The following is a 19,716-nucleotide window of genomic DNA, read 5'->3' on the forward strand; positions in this document are numbered from 1 at the left end:
TAGTACAGACGTCATAGTAAATCTTCTCCCTATCATCTGTTTATTTGAAGGACAGGTTATTAGGGTGGACATAAGACAGACGCTCCCCGGAATTGGTTTGCTCAGTCTTAGCTGCAAAGTCTTTAATGTGTTTGCTGATCGCCTTTCCAAGGACTGGAGTTGTAGGAAACGTGCACTAACCTATTAACAGAGGACATTGCTGTGCTTTATGTTTGTAGGAAGAATGTCCAGCAGATCATCCACAGTTTTAGGGTCTGATCACTTGGGGCGGATGCACTGCAGATTTTCCACTACCTATTTGGCTTCAGAAATCTGCAGTCCAAGCAATGTGAATATGATTTATGCTGCGGATTCTGCACATAACATCATTTGATGTGCAGAGTGTCAGTCCGCAGCTTGTGAATGGATGTTGCATATTTTTGCTCTTTTCTTCATAGACTTTGAATCTGGAGAATAAAATCTACAATTCTGATGGTACCTATCTCTACTCACACTTTCCATATGTAAATGGGCCTATAGGGTTTCAAAGGAATAGAACTGAGCTGCAGGATGAGAAACAACCCATAGAGTCATGTGACATAGTATCTGGGAAAAAAAGTAAAACCTTTAAGGTGTTGTTATCGGATTTAACGCCATATATATGTGTATTTCACTGTCACATCATAAGGTGATAACAAGCATTTATGATCCTCTCATGCAGATGTAGTCACCCTCTAAGACTAGGATCAGATCTTCTAGGTTCACAGATTCCATCTAATATCGGCAGAGAGAAAAGTCCTGCCCAGAGGGGGCTATGGTGTCTGCGGGTAACCGCTTTTTTAGCGGAAAGGCTGGCTGTCATTCAGGTCCCTGCGCTGACCTGAACAATGTAGAGACAAACGCTAGTGTGAACCTAGCATTACTGTGCCCACACAATGATTTACATATGACATAAGAACATAGTCCCATTCAAATGATCCACCCACATACATTGGCCCCAATGGGCAATTTCACCATTTTTAGCTGATGGTATGATGTTGCTATTAAATGATTATTTCGGATGTGCTCTTGAATGGGGCACAATCTCAGACTATGCCGTCTGGCTTCTATAAGAGAATCCTATTAATGAAGCATTGAGTGGGTGCGGTCAGGCCAAATAGCAAGCGTGCTTTAATTACATGTGACTAGTATAATAATAACAGGTAGGTTATGTACTTACATTCACTTGTAAACAGGAACTGCTGGAGCTGACACATATCAAGCAGCGATAAAGGATATAAACTACAGTATGGCCGGCTCTATATAATCTATGTGTCTTCTAATCTGCTATAGTCATGTGACGAACAGGCACTCAAATCAGAAGCCAAGCACTAGTGGTTATGACCCTCAACTTTATTGGGCAGTATCTTACCTCCCAACTGTCCCGGATTCAGCGGAACACTTCCGGATTCCAAGTCCTGTCCCGCAATCCTGGTTGGTGGGAGGTATGTCCTGGATTCAACTCATCTGCGTTCAGAAAAGACACAGATGAGTTGAATTCAGTGGTGAAGCTCAAGCGGACAGCCCCTGCCTCACCACTATGCCCGCTCTGGGAGCTGTAGGCGTGATGTTATGTACCAGAGATACACTAAAGACACTTATTGTCTCTCTGATTCATTCTCGCCTTGACTACTGTAATTCCTTACTAATCGGTCTTCCCCTCACTAAACTCTCTCCTCTACAATCTATTCTGAATGCAGCGGCCAGGCTCATCTATCAGGCTAGACGCTACAGCGATGCCTCCGGTCTGTGCCAGTCGCTACATTGGCTGCCTATTCATTATAGAATAAAATATAAAGTTATTACTCTCATCCACAAGGCTCTCCATAATGCCGCACCTCCCTACATTTCTTCCCTCATCTCTGTCTACCGCCCAACCCGTGCTCTCCGCTCACTCAATGACCTAACACTTACATCCTCTATTATCAGAACCTCCCATGCTCGTATACAAGACTTCTCCCGAGCTGCACCACTTCTCTGGAATGCTCTACCCCGGACAATCAGATTAACTCCCAACTTCTACAGTTTCAAACGCAAACTAAAGACGCATCTTTTCAGACAAGCCTATCACAATTCCTAATGCACAAAATTGTCTGAACACTGTATAAGCAATGCCGCCCCTGCTACCTCTTGTGTCACCCTCTCTACCTCATAGATTGTAAGCTCTTTTGAGCAGGGCCCTCAGTCCCATTGTGTGAAATGACGTTCTTTGTTATGTATGTCTGTATCTGAACCCTATAAATTGTACAGCGCTGCGGAATATGTTGGCGCTATATAAATAAAATGTATTATTATTATTATTATGACGTCACTCATATCGCGCCTGCAGCTCCCTGAACATTCTGGGACAAGAGACCTGAGACAGAGCAGCAGGGGAGAGAACAGATGTGAGTATCAGTGTTTAGGTTAAACGTTGGCAGATGAAGAGGGACATTAAACTGTGGGACAGATGGAGGGGGGACAAACTGGTGGAGCATATGAGGAGTACATTAAACTGGGGGCATATGAAGAGGGACATTAAAATGGGGACAGTATACAGTAAAATGAGGAGAGGAAGACAGTAAAATGGGGAACTGGAGGAGACGTTAAACTGAGGGCAACTGGAGGGGAACATTAAACTAGGGGCAGCTTGAGGGGCACATTAATGTAGGCTGTAAGCATTGATTTGGGTGGTGAATAAGATCCATACAATATCCCTATGATAATACCGAACTCACCAGATAGACGGACAAGTAATTGCCATGAAGCCTCCCCAGAACTGCAATCTCAGGCTTTAGGCCGACATATTAAATCTTTAGTATGTTAATGTAAAAATAAAGTAATACAAAAATATCAATATTTTAACCAGCACTGTGTATGTATCATTATTTTCATGAAGGCTTAACCAATAGATGGCAATATTCCATTTTAGGATACGAGTTGTCATTCTGCACTCTCATTTTTCCTGTGCATTTACGTTACATGGTTATTCGACAATGATAGCGTAAAAGCTTCGGTGGGGAGGGGGGGGTATTATATGTGAAGAAGTTCACATCTGCATCACCTGCAGAGGGCGCTGTAATATAATATTGATTGCACAGTATTACATCTCCTCTCAGTTGGGTCAGCAGTTTGAAGATTCAGTTGCATGGAACCGAGTAAGCAATGGGGAAGGAATTCATGAATTGATGTCCCCTGTGTGAGTCCAGGGTGTGTTTAGGTCATGATGAGGTTACTCTTGCCAGCGCCCATGCACCTAGCTGCAAATCTATGCCAGCCTCATGATGATGTTGAATATGGCACCAGTGTTTACTCCTCCAACACCTACCCTGCACACTTTTGGAAAAAGGGCCAGGCCATTTTGTCAGATTTCACCACTTTGTGACTATTTTATGCCACAGAAGTGGTATAGCCCTCATGATAATCTCCGGCCCGATGGATTGTTCTAGTACATGCTGGATTCTTGCTCTGGGTAAAAGATGAGGATCCTGGATAGGGGGCTAATGTATTAACTCTGAATTGTCTATGTGAAATAATAGATTCCTAGACATTAGAGGCTTTGTATGCTTTGCACCTCCACGGCTACACTTCAACAATGTAAACCTAGAATATATATCATCTGTTTCCTCTTTAGATCTATATTTATTAACAGAATAGATACTTGTGACGATTATACAATAACTTTGGCTCTTTAGGTTTACATTCAGATGACCTTTGCATTATATAGAGTGTAAAACGTATGTTACACCAAGTAATATAATGTCATTTACTTTCTAGATGTTCCTATGTAGTGTAAAGCTCCAATATAGTTTATGTACCAATTCCTGATTTCCAGATGTCTTCTTGAGGTCAGTGAATGAGGTCTACTACAAGATAAAAATCTGTCCTGGACATGTCACAGACACAAATCTGTACGGCTTTTTACAAGACACAGCTCTGATAACTCTGCTGTAACTTTAAATGACAGCAACTGGCACCAGAGACCCTACAAACCAGGGGGAGAGGGGAAGGGGGGCAGACAAAGTTATTAACCAAACCAGACCGTATTTACTGTAACCAGAAAACTTCAGACATGAGGTATACAACATGACATGAGGTCTGGAAACATATAGCACCTATTTGCAACAAATGGAGCTCCACTGAGAAATGTCTCGCTGTGTGTGTTGTGCGTCACTTGTGTCACAGTTTACACAGTGCAGATTTCCATAAAACAATTCACTAGTGGTAAATCTAAGTTGTTGTGGGTTCTGTTCCTAGATAGTTGGTACATCTCTTTCCGAAAGCTGAGGTTACCAACTTGGCTGTCAGTACTGCTTTCATAGGGGTTTGTCCCAGCTTTCCTGAATGAAAAGATGTTCAGGAACAAGTACTTACTATTTGACTTGTGAGTGGGGGAAGGAAGTCTGTTGGTTTTTGGGAAATCTGGGTGACGCCAGTTTGGCCTCTGACCACTGGCAATCCCTCCTGGATTCACACCCATGTCTAAGGCTGTTTTGGGCAGCAGAAACTGGAGCAGATATACTGTAGTGTGTGCAGTCTTCTCCTATTCATTTAACTTGCTGGAACCACTACTATGTACAGTGGATGGATTGCTGCGCCACTTCTAATACTAAGGATATGTTCACACACAGATATTTGCAGGCGGAAAAAATCTGCTTCAAAGATTAGGAGACTTTTTTTGACATGTTTGTTTACATGAAGCAGTTTTTGTTGCGTTTTTCATTGAGGTTTTTGCCACTTTTTTTGCCACAGCACACTGTTTGGACCTGGAAACTCCCCTTTAAAAATGCTTGCGTTTTTTTTAATTTTATTTCAATGGGTTTTTTAAGGCAATTTTTGACCGACGATAGGTCATGTCACTTTTTTCAGCTACAGGAAAAAACTGCTACTGACTCCCATTGAACTGAATGGGAGATGTTTTTTAAGGCGGATTCAGTCTCACAATCCACGTCAATGCGGAATCCACGTCATAATCCGCCCCTTCACAATGGTGGACTATGGAGACCACTAGCGTTCTTTTTTCCGCTAGCAGCAACATGCTGCTAGCGGAAAAAAGAAGTGAGCTGCCCTTTTTTCAGGCGTAATCTGTGGCTGATTCAGCCATGGTGTCTGCCTTGCGGCAGCACGCTCCTGACTAGGCATATTCATTTGGGCCTACGCCGGACCGGAGTGCCGTGACTGTCAGAAGTCGTGGCAGGCGGATTTTGACCATATTCTGACGTGGCTTCCCGCGTCAGAATATGGCCAAAATCTGCCCGTATGCCCCCCCCCCATGTCAACTAAGCCTCATCCTCCATGTCCACTACAGCAGCTTCCGGCTTAAAGGGTTACGTTGTTTACCAAACACATCTCCATACTCTTGGTGCTGGCTTGGCCTGGTATTACAGGTCACTGCTGCTGAATCCCAGTCAGCAACCGCCTTGCAACACCAAGTACAGCCACTGCCAAAAGTATGGAGCTGTGCCTTGTAAACAATGAAAGAGAAACCAGAATACCATGGCCCCTTAAGTCAAGTGATCATCAATACTGGACTCCTATCTATCTGATATTGAGAGGCCATCGGATTTCAATGCACTGGGAAATGCCCCGGATGTCATATCCAGAAGAGACTGTGAACTAGCTTCAGTGTAACTTGAAGTTCCTAGGCCCTCATACAAAATCTATAATGGGGCCCTGTGTACCTTGTACCATTTAGAATAATGGTATATCTTATATGGCAGAAGGACCTTTGGGGCCTAGTAGCGACGCCTTCCTCTGCACCCCCTATAGCTACGCCCCTGGTATAGGGATATAGTTTACAGGTATAGTCTAGAGATACAGTTTACAGGTTTCTAATAGGGATACGGTTTATCAGTAAGCCCATAAACAGGTCTCCAGGGAGATGACAATCACAACATATACTGTAAGCACTTCTAATTGTGTTCACGGAAGATAACCCAATATACCTGTCAGTAGATTCCTCCTGCGCTAAAGTATCAAAGGTGAATCATGTTCATAAAGCCTTAGTCATTGCAATAAGTGCTGCTTGACACAGGCAGTCATATGCCAAGGAGGTTACATTTACATCGCCAGAGCTGGGAACACGAGCAGCTGTATATGAACATGCTCCAATTTTTGAGATTTCTCAATGGCTAAATTTGGCTAACCCTTGACTTTTTTTTGCACCCTGGTGGAGAGGTTGATATCCTTGGTCTTCATCTATTTTATATTTTCCTAAATCTAATACTGAAAAATGAAGGGTCTATGGACCAGGACTTGGTATGTACAGGAAGGAAAGACCTACAGCCTTGCTGGAGAAAGCGTCACGGCTCTGAATTATTGCCCCTCTGTTGGAACTGGCAATGATGTCGAGTTGGTGGTGGCTGCTGGTTTAGTGGCGGCAAGAATCCAACTTTTTAATTCCAAGACTTCAGCCAAGAAAAAGACTCCTGAGGGTGTTCAATATGGAACTGTACCCTATCAACCCCTCAAGAAATCTTCATCTATGGACAGAATATTAGACAAGAACTCTGAGGTATAAGAGAAATTGGGTCAAGTTGTCTGTGGCATGTAATAGGTGTTTTGCATGGGCTGATCAAGTAAGGATCATTAGAATAATCCTTTAATGACGTGCGCTGTTATTAAGCAAGCTTTGTGGAGTTACCTGCCTTAAAGGGAAAGTCAATAAATCATGGTCATTCTACATATATTTTGGGGCCAAAGGTGAAGCTTGTCAGCTGTGTTTTTGCAACGTTGATTTTGGGTTTTAGGCTGATAAAACTTCTTTAGTTGTGTATTTAGCTGATGAATTACACAGCATTTAGGCCTAAACTGACAAAATGGAGGATGCCATCTTGAATGGGTCTTCTTAAAGTGAACCACTCCTTTTTGTAAAAAAAAAAAAATTGGTAGACCTAGAGGAAGTATGATTTAGAGAATGTCCTTAATGTACTTAAGTATTATGCAATGCTTCTTTAGATTTTAGTGTTATAGTTCTTACTTCCATAGCAAAAAATACCACTTCTTTCAGTAGGTGGTACAGGCCAAGATATACACCTCCAATTCATATCTATCTATCTATCTATCTATCTATCTATCTATCTATCTATCTATCTATCTATCTATCTATCCATCCATCTATCTCTAGAACAGACTCCCTAATAAGGAAACAGATTTTTACAGGAAGTTCTATGGGGGATGTGACAGTTCCGCTTATGGATACATGCCAATCATCTTGGAATCAGCAGGATAGTCAAGGATTACAGTTACTGTCCCATTGTCCCAGTGAGTGGAATATATAGATCTTGGAACCTATAGTTGTATGTGTTATCCTTAAGGAGACACTAGGTAAATGGTGAAATACAAAGAGTTAAATGGGTTCCATTAAACTTTGCAGGTAACCTTGTAATGCAAATAATTTAAAGCAAGAGCTACTGTCTGCAGCAGTTATCTGCTGTGGCTAAGGGCATCCCGATTTTGAGACGGTCCCTTTAAGATATAAAATTCATGTATATGTTGGATTTCAGAGATATAACTTACCCTAGTGCAAAATTTATCACCATGCCTCCACCTAGCACAAGTAATATATTATACTATTGTCTTCTCGGTACACTCTTGAGCACCAGGATCCTTCCATGAACACTAAGACTTTTAGTTCTATGATGTATGTATTGAAATTACACAGGTCTGCATTGTGTGACCGACAAAAGGGGCAATCGCCCATTCTCTTCTACCACCGTATATCAGGCCTTGTCTTTGGCGCAGTTTGGCTTTCGCATAGTCCATGTGTTATGTGCAGTTATACATAGGTGCATATTAATCTGTGATTCATTTACCTTGATATCCAGATAATACAAAGTAGCTTATCCGAGCAATGTAGTGCGAGGCTGATAATGGAGCCGCTGATGACTGTGCTGGTTTACTAAAAGCTGCCCACAATTGCTCTATAATGACTTCTACAAGGTCTATTGTGGCTAAAGGTTATCCATTCATACAACGGAGGGTAATATATTGGTAAACACCGAGCGGTATGTGTAATCCTGGTTACTGTGTACTTTTCTTCATTTTCAGTCAATATCAGAAAACAGTGGTCTGGATCTGAAAAACATATATGTGTATATGTCAGGCAAGATAGCTGTTGTCTTAACAAGCTTTAGAATGGACAGTCTAAAGATGTGCCCCACATTTACCATCCAACATCAGCCGCTGTTATAAAGGAGAATTTTCAGACAGCCATTAGTAATTGTGCTATACAGTACCTAGTGCTGGGCCTAAGGGGGATGTAGAACATACATAGGGATCCAAAATACTCTTAAAGGGAGTGTGTCAGCAGGAAATAGATTGTAGGGGGTTCTAGCAACTACACCGTATGATCATACATACATTATACAGTATATCCTATTGATATTCCATGGGGAAAACACATTTAATTGTAGTCTATGATGGACCCACATTGGACATATGAACCCTGGAGTAATAGTAATAGTGATTGCAGGACTGTAATTCTCCCTAAAGCAGGGGTAGGGAACCTTTGGCTCTCCAGCTGCTGTGAAACTACAACTCCCAGCATGCTCCATTCACTTCCATGGCAGTTCCCAGAACAGCAGAGCGAGTATGCATGCTGGGAGTTGTAGTTTTGCAACAGCTGGAGAGCCGTACGTTCCCTACCCCTGCCCTAGAGAGACCGCCATAAAACCATCCGATTAGCCCCAAAATACATCTTACCAAAATTTAATGGGGGTTGGTAGTTGATGGACTTGAGTCATATTGAGTCTCAGGCCAAGTATGTAGGTAATTTATTTCCCCATATGCCCTCATTCAGCCCTTGCATTGCTATAGCAGCACTTGTTAACTCATTGTCATCTAATTTGCAAGACAATAACAGCACTAGCCCTGACTCCAGCAGCATCTTACAGATCTGTGTTACATTTTGCAAAAATTTTGGCCCCAGGGATTAAGTAAGAATGGGTTTAGTGCAGAGCCGGTGGGCTCCGGGTTTCCTGTTACGTTGCTCAAAATCTTGTCACCAACATGCCAGACAGACTCAGCATCCTCATGTGTTATATACATGTGGTTGAACACAGCAAGGCACACTAAAAGGATTGTCCAAAATTACAATTCCTTACAACAATCAGGTCTAAACCTAAAGCTTAGGGAGCGCAATAACAATAAAATGATATGGTGCCCTTCTGGTTAATGCCACCAAACCCTAAGCCTGCTATATGTTTAAATGGGTGCTCCTGCTCCTGTTCTAACCTGATATCACACCTCTTACACTTCCAATCTTAGTGCCCTCCAATAGCCTTATGCTCGATAGGGGCATTGACCTCCCCAAGCTCAATTGGTCCTGTGTGCCAAGTGCTAGGGTGATAAATACCGCACCTCACCATTTCAGGACAGGGGGGTCCATCATATAATTGGGCTGTTTTACCAACAGTTTTTTGCTGTGATTGTGGATAAGGACCAGAAAGTGTGTGAGAAAGGGGGGTAGCGCTCCGAAAATTTGGGTCCACTTCCTTACCTAAGCCCCATAGCAACTGCATGAGTTGTTTGTATAGTATATACACCTGAGCCCACTGAGCGTCCACACCGCTGTCGGCCTACACACTATATGTTTTTGTGATTTTCACATATTTTTCGTTGGGAAAGCTGATTCGCTAGATTGAGCGCAGTTTATCTTTTTTGGAGACCTTTCCTTTGTAGTTTAGCTGGCATTCCAGCACCACTGACCTGTGCATTCATCTTAAGTGCCCCCATGTTTATATACATAACAGTTCTAGAAAGGATATAGCCAAGCATCATCACAGCTCAGATCATGTGTCCATTAGCCACAAAGAAGCCTGAAATCCAATAGTGATTTATCATTTTCTTCTTTATGTAACCGTGACAGTGAATAAAAATGCCCATTTTTTAAGGCCTACGCTCCACGGGACAGGTGGACTAAAATCTTTCATAATTCTTGCAATGGCCAAAAGTTCCCCATATAAAATGAGGTCACGTAACATAATGTTACCTGCAGTTTTACCTTGATGAAGCTCAAGTCTAGGGGTCATAGGCCCATCTCTACATGATCATCATGCCCTAGTTATGGGTCAATACATTGCATTTGAGCACTTAAGTTGCTACCCTTAGGTTGGGCCCCACATTGCATACACGCAGCGCTTTTTTGCTGCAGCCCTCTAAGTGGGGCCTTTAACTTAATCACCTTGATTGGTGATTGGTCCTTAATGTGATCGGTTAACCCTATCCTATCAAAAAATACATACATAAAAAGACATTACACCCACAGTCTATGTTCATATCCGTTGACTGTACAGTTGGAAGTAGTCTATTGTTCTTCTGTTTTCTGCCAAAGAGAGAATCTGAGTGTGGTGTTCTTCAGCTGGATGACTGACAGCGAGCCCACCAAATTCCCCGCCCCAACCCCCACATCACTTCTTTATCTCACATTTCTCTGGTGCTGAAATCACGCAGACACGTATACATCCATATATGACTGATATCAACCTGTCTCATTATAACGCCACTGGACTATTATATTAAGCTGTCGACTTGAGGGTTTTAGGCCCTTTTAGTTCATTTTACGTATAGCAAAACAGTATTTTGCTGCTCTTCTTCTATGGTGATGATGATGGTAATGACAGTGTAATCTGCGCTGTATTCTCCCAGCAGCTGCCTCCACGCAGAATCCTTTGTCTTCCAAATGATGATGTGAGAATGTGTATAGGGAAATCATTCAAGGGACCAGGAGAAGTGACAAAGCTTTGTGACAATCTCTGTACAAGAAGCCGGTAACAAACCATCTGCTCCATTGAGGCGAGTGCAAGATGAGAGATAATAGTGTTCATGGAAGGCAGATGGGGGTTTTGGCAGTGGAGTCTTCAGCAGACTTGGAGAATTATTATATACTTTTCATATATTTGTAGTGACGTCAAATCTTGTGTTTGGGAGGGCAGTGATGTCAGATAAAATTTATATCAGGAAGAGAGTGATGTCACTCATGGGGGAGTGATGTCATGGATGCGAGTAGCATTTAGAAAGTAGAATTTAACTTAATTCATCACGTACAGTATCTGTGCACTTTCTCCATGTACCTGCTTTCTGTACATGGAGGTGATCCTATCAATAAAATGAATGTCAGCCAAACTGAGTGTGCATGTGTATGAAGAGGTTGGGAAGACCAGTTATAAAGTTTATAGGGAGCATTATACAATATACTACCAAATGTAAGGGGGAGTTCACACAGAGTAACGTGCCGCGTGATGTGGCACGTATACGCCGTGTGAACTCCCCCTAAGTCTACGGATTCAGTGACAGCTGTCAATACAACTACTAGTCTTGTTGCACTAGTGTTTGTGCTCACACGAAAGTAAAAAAAAAGTAGAATTGAATTTTCCTATGCAAACGCCAAATAAAATTGCCCCGTCCTACCATTGGATTATTTCTTTGCCACAATATTGCACTTCTCTTCGTTATAGTATTATGTCTCTGACCACCTTACATGCTGCCTATAGAGGATAGACTTCAGCAAACAAACACGATTCAATGAGATGAGCCAGCTGAGCAAAGATCTGACCCCCCCTAAAGTGTAAAAATAAACTACTGTTATTTTAAGGGGAACTTCTGAAGATAAACATTGTGTGACTACTTGTGGTGAAGCAAACCATATGGGGGTAACTAGTGCTGCACTTGCCCTGCAGGGGGCCATGTTTGTTGGCTGTTGACTTTCCGCCTACTTGCTCTGTTGTCTTCAGGACTAGACATCTGGAGTCCACACTATGCAGTAACCAGGAGCGTGAAATGGATCAGATTGTCGCCTTTTGTTTGTCGTTACAGTGTAAGTCTGGCGTCCGCCCAGATTAGCTGCACATCCTAACAGGAACCTGGCTGTGTTGTACAAAAAATAGAATATTATGTCATACAGATGTAGCAGAGTTAAACGATTGAACTCTCTGGGGCTTGTGCCTTGTTCTGTAAGACCCCTGTGTGTAATCTTTATCAGGGCACCCTAAATACTAACTTCTTTTTTGTAGCAGGGGGCCTTTGGGTGTGGGTACAACTGCTACCTACGTACACCTAGAGCAGGGGTAGGCAACCTTTGGCACTCCAGCTGTTGTGAAACTACAACTCCCAGCATGCATACTTGTTCTGCTGTTCTTGGAACTCCCATGGAAGTGAATGGAGCATTTTGGGAGTTGTAGTTTCGCAGCAGCTGGAGAGCCGAAGGTTGCTGGACCCTGGCCTAGCACTATACATTGATGCCTGTATTCATGATCACCCAACTTTCTTAAGATCAAAACACGGACTTATATTTACTGATTTTTTATCTTCAGAGGAAGTGATCTATAAGTAGGATAAGTAGTGTCCTGTGCTTTGCATTATATGTTAATCCTAGGCGAAAGATCCTAGTCTGTGATGAAAAGCAGTATAGTGGATAGCAATGAGATTGGGTTTGAGGCAGCAATTGGTATTTTTAATAGCTAGTTCCTTTCTCCATTGATAGAGGGACACAATGAGCCATCAGTAGACGTGTGAATCCTCTATTCACTCACATACATTCAGGTACATTATAGATACTTGTACCTGATAACATTAAATGGATTATTGTTATTTCACAGTGAGGAGGGGGAGGTTGTGCTGTATATTGTACATTGTACAGCTTTTCATGATTGTTTGTATTGTAGGTACTAATTGATACATCAGATACATCAGTAATTATGTGGCAGTGTATTACCAATGCTGGAGACACTTGTAGATTCTATCACTCTTATACAAATAGATACTGTACTTTCCTTTTGGAAATCCACAGGACAGAAAAAGCATGACACCTCTGGAAACTCCGCTGGTCGGGCCAACAGGGCATCCCCGACCTACAGTCTGCAAGGCATGGTGGCCATATTCAGTCTATGGAAGTTGGTGGATACCTGGTGGAACAAGGATCTCACCAGTTGGTGGGCACGCCAAAGTGGGGAACACAACCGTGATACATTTAGGGCTCAATAAACCCTAAATGTTTCAGCTATGAAAACCCCTCTAAGGCCTAATTCCTATAGAATGGCATATGCACTACCGCACCTATAGCTGTTCCCGGTCCCATATTGTAGGATTTTATGCATGATCATTTACTATAGTATGCAGAATTAAAGACGTTTCCAGATGACAGTATAAGGGTGTGTTCACACGATGTAACGTGCTGCGTGATATAGCATGTATACGGCGTGTGAGACTTTGCACGCCGTAAACGCTCCCATTGATTTCAATGGGAGTTAGGATCGTATACGCCGCGTTATTTTGCGGCCGTGATTTTGCGGCCGCCTGCGGCGGAAACGCTGTGGGAAAAATCGTGGCGTTTTACAGTGCAAGCAAAGGGGATGGGATTCATGCGAATCCCATGCCCACTTTGTGGAAAAAAAACGCAGTGCGGACACGCTGCGATTTGCAAACTGTTGCGGCTTTGCGAATCGCAGCATGTCAATAATATCTACGGAAACTCCGGCAGCTTTCCCGTAGATATATTGGGAAGAGAAAGTCTGCAGAGGAAAACTCCGTGAACTTTTCTCATCAAAATGCTGTGGAAAGAACCGCAATGCGATCACGCAGCGGTTCTTCCCGCAGCGCTTTATCACTGTGTTTACAGCCTGGGGGGGGGGCCTTAGCCTGAAGGAAAGTGGAAAAATAAGGCAAGTGGAACCCACAGAACTGTATGGACAGGAGATTTTTCCACGTGGATTCTGAAACGGATTCATCGTCAAAATCATCGACCAATAACTGTGTGAATGGACCCTTAGAATAAACTGAACTAAACCATGTTATAATCTTTAAATCTGCATATACCAAAAACCCAATAATGCATGCGGTCATGAACCACTGTAAATGGCCTGGTAATGAAGTCATTAAATAATTGCAAAATTTCTCACTATATCCTCAGAAACGCCCTTTAACACTCTTAGGTTATGTTAGGACATGTTCCAGAAAGCAGTTTCTATATCCCAGTCCCTTAAATGTTTATTGACTAAGTGGTTTGCATTGAGCAGAACTTTTTGTTTTCACCTTTTTTACACCTTTTAGATGTTTTTGTTTTGGGTTGCTTTTGTTCGTCCTGCACAATACTCCTAATGAACCAATTTCCATAATGAGCTGATTATAGAATGACTAAATTAACCCCCACTGTCTGTATCTTTTACCTATCTTTACCTGTGTCCCAAAAAGGAAATGAGGTGTGATCTGCTCACCCTCCACCCAGAGTCCCCTACTCACAGTCCAGACTTCTTTTGATCTTTGTCAGCCACTGATGAGCTGATGAAATCTACTTTGCTGAATGGTGACAGGAGGGAAATGAGGTCTGACTGGTCACTCCTCCTGGTCCTATATCACCCCTGCTCAGTCTCTTCAGCCCTCACAGTCCATGTTGCTGGAGGACAAATGTTCAGCTCTACCATTCCACCGACCAGTGTGAAGAGATCTAGCCCTACTAGACAAATATGAGGCAACTTCTCTAATTCTACAGACGGAGTATTTTCTTTTTGCAATTTTTCAAAAAACTGGATCGCTTGTTTTTGTCGCTGTTATATGCCCCAAAATATCCATAATTGTCAATCTGTGCTCATCACATAAAACACAAGCCCATCAGTTCAGGATCAGCCATGGGTAGACTTTCAGAATGGAGGAGTTGGGATCGACTTTTTGTAATAGACGAAGCCTTGATGATGGGAAATGATTTGAAGGTAGGCTTCCACATAGTCATCGATGCCTGGGGTCGATGTGGCAAAAATTAGAGTGGAAATTATCTTGATATTATTGTTATTATTTATTCACATTTTTGGCATTTTATTTATTACATTTTTCTTATAATTTTGATTAAAATTAGAATAAGTCATTTTTGTTATACGTTATATTTTTTTCTTTCATATATTTTATGTTGTTACTGTCATGTTGCCTTATTTTTTTGTGGAAGTAGGGCATAGTTCTGTCCTGCACACCGCTATTTGTATTTATTTATTTTATTTTGTGTTATTTTATTTTATGTGTGATGTTTTTTAGCCGTAATTCCAAGACCTAATACAATGTGTTTTTATAAATTATCTAAACTGCACAAACTGACCTAACCAATGTAGCTAGAGTGGCCTAATGCTGTGTCCTGGTCCATGTAAGGCTAAGGCCCCACGGGTCTTAATCGCAGCGCTAAAGCGCTGCGGAAAGAACCACGGCGTGAACACACTGCGGTTCTTTCCACAGCGCCTTCAACAGAAAGTTTGCAGAGTTTTCCTCCGTGGACTTTCTGTTACAATTATATCTATGGGAAAGCTGCCGGCATTTCCGTAGATATAATTGACATACTGCGATTTTCAAAACCACAACGGTTTTGAAAATCGTAGCGTGTCCACACTACGTTTTTTTCCACAAAGTGGGCATGGGATTCGCATGAATCCCATCCCCTTTGCTTGCACTGTAAAACACCACGATTTTTCCTGCAGCGTCTCCGGTGCGGGCAAATTGCGGTGTTTACGTCCCGTGGGGCCCTGGCCTAAATTGGGAAAATTACATCATCTCATGGAACAGGTTTGAAGCAATAAGGGGAGCAGAGTATGTAGATGGATCTGGGTTCATCTGCTTCCATAGTGCAAATTCCCATTACCAATGCCCAGTTGCCCAGGTCACCCATTAGTCCTTGTAGTCATTTTTTCTTTTTCAAATTTTTTTCAATTTTTTCAATTTTTTTTTCAATTTTCAGTCATATAGTGAATTTTTCTTTTTATACAGTTTGTATCTGAATTTATGGGCCATAAAATGGTCAGTGTTATTGTCATTATAACACATATATGTGGATTACGTCATGACACATACATGTGGATTTCTAAGCTGTGGCTTGTGCTTTGTCCTGGATGTGTGAAGGCTACAATACATTGTCTGGCTTTAGGTTACATAATGTTTGTTTTAGTAAGCATGGACAGAAAGGCTGCTGTTTGTGTTTTACTGGCCCCAATGACTTGGTCTAGGAGGTTGAAGCCCCTTGGAATGTTTTCAGTTCTGCTGGAATTTTGGCTCAATCGTGAAAAAGTCTCAATACGTTGGTTTGTAACAAACTTTTTGCAGGTTTTTTGTAATATTCAGCTTTAGTGGGTTTCTAAATGGAAATCTCCATTGTAATGGAATGATGAATAACCAACACAGTTACATTTCCTGTCCTTAGTGCCCCAACACAGTTTAATGCCCTCTGCTTGCCCTATAGAGCTTAATGCCCCCCTCAATATCCCCACCCAGTATAATCTCCCTTTCAGTGTCTTCGAACTGCTGTGAGGGAACAGAGCATATTGATTTATTACTCAGCGCTCTGCTCAATGCTCTTTTTGGGCTTTGGGCACTGAGATGTGATGTGTCATGTATGCCCAGAGTAGAAAAGCAGCGCAGAGTGGTGAGTAATAACTTTTTGCAACCTAAACAACGAAGAGTGGTAGAGCAGGAAACTTATGGCTTCCTGCTCTACCCAGGCTTCTGGTCCAATTCGAGGAACCTCTTCTCCCCAGGCCTGCAGAAGTGGTTACATTCCACCCATGGTTGACTCAAATAACAAATGTGTGTTAATAAGGGGCTTATGGATACCATAGTTTTACAAATCCGTGTTGGATGTTTCCGTAATAAGGAACCCATAGAAATCCACAAGCCCAATCTGTACCTAGAATTTCCATTGTGGGATACTCCATGACTTTCAGTATTACAGCGGACAATGCTGTGTACTGAATAATACCACTAGGTTTGTCTTACTGTCATAACCTGTGATTGAGCATTCATACTGTAAAAGGTTAAAGTAGTTAAATACTTTTCTGAGCTGTAATACCCCATATGACCTGCGGACAGGTGTGGCACTGTTTATAGAAAATACATGGTACTCAGGTCACCTCCATAATAAAACTACTTCTCTCAGTGACAAGCTCTTCAAGATAGAATATATGTATGTATACATATATTTGCATTTGCCTTGCTAAACCTGCTATACAGCTTCTTCCCCTGCCGCTCCTGGAAGGGGTTAAAGTGAGGTTGTAGGCAGCAGTTCTCATTAGCAGACAGTCACAGGCATGACACCAGCTGCAGCGCACTTATGCCTGCCCACTAGATGCAAATATCTTCTGCCTGGTTTTCTTAAAGCTACAGAGTCACATTGAGGAGAAGGGAAAAAGAGCAAGGAATGTGATTGCCATGACTTCAGTAATACCCAGGGCAGCAATGCAATCTGCTTTATTGACTATTGACTCTGTGCTGAGTGTTGACACAAGACTTTCATCCTCCTCTCAGTAAGATATGGGATTTGATATTAATTGTAAGGGAGGAGAGGCGACAAGAAATGTGTCATTCCCTGCTCCGGAGGAAGCTGTGTAACATTGTACATGAAACACTATGGTATTGAGTCTGTTACTGGAGCCGGGCTACAGGTAGAGGTGAGTATTGGCTTCTTTATAGGGGTACGTTATGGATGTGCTACTTGTTGTTATTCTGGGTTATTATGGGGTGTAGTTGCCATTGGCTTTGTGCTTTGTTGATGTGAAGAATTAGAATTTGTCAGTATTGCTGGTAAAGGAAAGAGCCTGTAGTTATTAATATGATAATGTTATTTACAGTATTATTATTAGGAGCAGCAGTGGTAATATGCTCGGATTATGGTTTCATGGTATTATTCTAGTATATGGTTTTTTTTTCGTTTACATTTGCATTGCTATTCCCGAGAAATCTTGCAGAGATATGGGGTGCGGTTCGATTGGACCCTACACTGGTTAATTACTTTCCCCCATTACAATTTTTTTTGGGGGTGGGAATATTGACATAGACTGTTTTCACATGGTCATAATAAAGGGGTTGTACTGGGATCAGAAAGTCATGTCCGCTTTCTTCTAGAACCAGTGCCGCACCTGTCCATGGGTTGTGTGTCTTCAATGAAGCTAAGCTGCAATACCAGACACCACCCATGGAGATGTGGGGCGCTGTTTGTGGGTAAAACAGACATGTTTCTGTTATTCTGCTACCATCATTCTAAAGACTTCGGTCCCAAGGTTGTGTTAAGCCAATGACAGATCATGATATGGTCCTATGGTATCTAAGTCTGGTTGTTTTGAACCACTGGGGGGTTTCAGATGTAAAACAGGCAGTAGAATGTATCCTTACAATGAGTTTTGTGGAATTATAGAAGGTTTAGAGCTTAGACTTTAAAGGGTTAATCTTTGAGCATCTTGATTATTATTATGGATTGATAACAATGAGTATTTGCATTATTGTTGTTATTATTCCTATAGCCTGCATACACCCTTGTAGTAGTAGCAATTTGGTTAATAAAAAATATTATTATATTTTCTATGTTATGTTGTTACCATATTCTATTGCTTTTCTATTATATATTATTTGTATCCGCTGTTTAGTATCTATTTTGTATGATCTTTAATTATATTCTTATATGATTTATGGTAGATTGTTTTTTATTACATTCGTGATTGAAAATTAGAAAACCTTCCAACCCAGTTTTGTTATTTCATCCCGTGGTTAAGGTCCTCTCTTCCTGATAAGTTGACAGTGTTGCTTGTTCCGTCCATTGTCTGGACTGCGGTTAGTAATGACCCCAATATGTAGATGCCAAGAAGGACCTGGAGTGTTTAGAAAACCTTTAGAATAGAAGGGATTAGGATCCTGTATGAGGTCTCCAAGCTCCATCTTTTGTCTGACCCTGAAGACAGACGTGTTGTGTTCTTATATCATTACTTCTTATGACAACTTTCCATAGTACCTTGATGATAGAATGTATTGTATACAGTGTAACTGATGATAGTGTCAGCCAAGGAGGATAATATTGTTTTTGGTTCTCCCTTTTCGCTCAGGCTCCAGGGAGAAGAAGAAAGAATATGAATGAATTCCTTGGGGATGCTAGTATTCCCATGCAAGATTCTCTCCAGAATTTCAGCTCACTACCCAACAACGACACCTGGAAGAACAGAGCTGCCAGTCGATTCAGCGGCTTCTTCGGATCTGGCACTACCGGCCCATTTGGAAAGGTGATGTTTGTTATATTTCTGTTACTTGCTTGTTATTTCTGTAATTTAGTACGTTTGATCTCTCTCTCTCTATTTCTATATCATATATCTGTATATCATGTATTATCTCCATCTCTCTCTCTCTCTCTATCTCTCATATCATGTCTTTATCTATATACAGTATTATTCTATCTATCTATCTATCTATCTATCTATCTATCTATCTATCTATCACATACTGTATCTGTATACTATCCATTAACTTATATCATGTCTCTTTCTCTCAAATCATGTATTTTTCTAAATATTATTCTCTATCTATCTATCTATCTATCTATCTATCTATCTATCTATCATCTATCTATCTATCTATCTATCTATCTATCTATCTCATACTGTATCTGTATACTATCCATTAACTTATATCATGTCTCTTTCTCTCTCTCAAATCATGTATTTTTCTAAATATTATTCTATATCTATCTATCTAATGTTCAAACTATTCTATAGTAGAAAAATGGGCAGCACTCCAGCAAGTGTCATCAAAGTATCAAAGTGGACTTTTTATTGCATGCAAAAAGAGTGACAATTTGGTTTACTGGGAGCCTTCATAAATCTATTCTATATCAATATATAATTTATCTAATCTATCTATCTATCTATCTATCTATCTATCTATCTATCTATCTATCTATCTATCATCTCATATGCAGTCACTGCATTTCATATA

General features: G+C 41.4%; 1 protein-coding gene across 4 annotated transcripts in view; it reads left to right on the top strand.

Annotated features, from left to right (window-relative positions):
* Positions 1-19,716, top strand: part of PLEKHG5 (pleckstrin homology and RhoGEF domain containing G5) — a 214,883-nt gene that overhangs the window by 177,022 nt on the left and 18,145 nt on the right. For all 4 annotated transcript variants that reach the window (XM_075279964.1, XM_075279965.1, XM_075279966.1 and 1 more), the window contains one exon: positions 18,834-19,007. In XM_075279964.1, the coding sequence (XP_075136065.1) occupies positions 18,834-19,007 (174 nt within the window). The remainder of the gene's footprint in view (positions 1-18,833; positions 19,008-19,716) is intronic.

This window comes from Leptodactylus fuscus, chromosome 6 (assembly GCF_031893055.1).
Source record: "Leptodactylus fuscus isolate aLepFus1 chromosome 6, aLepFus1.hap2, whole genome shotgun sequence".
Taxonomy (NCBI): domain Eukaryota; kingdom Metazoa; phylum Chordata; class Amphibia; order Anura; family Leptodactylidae; genus Leptodactylus; species Leptodactylus fuscus.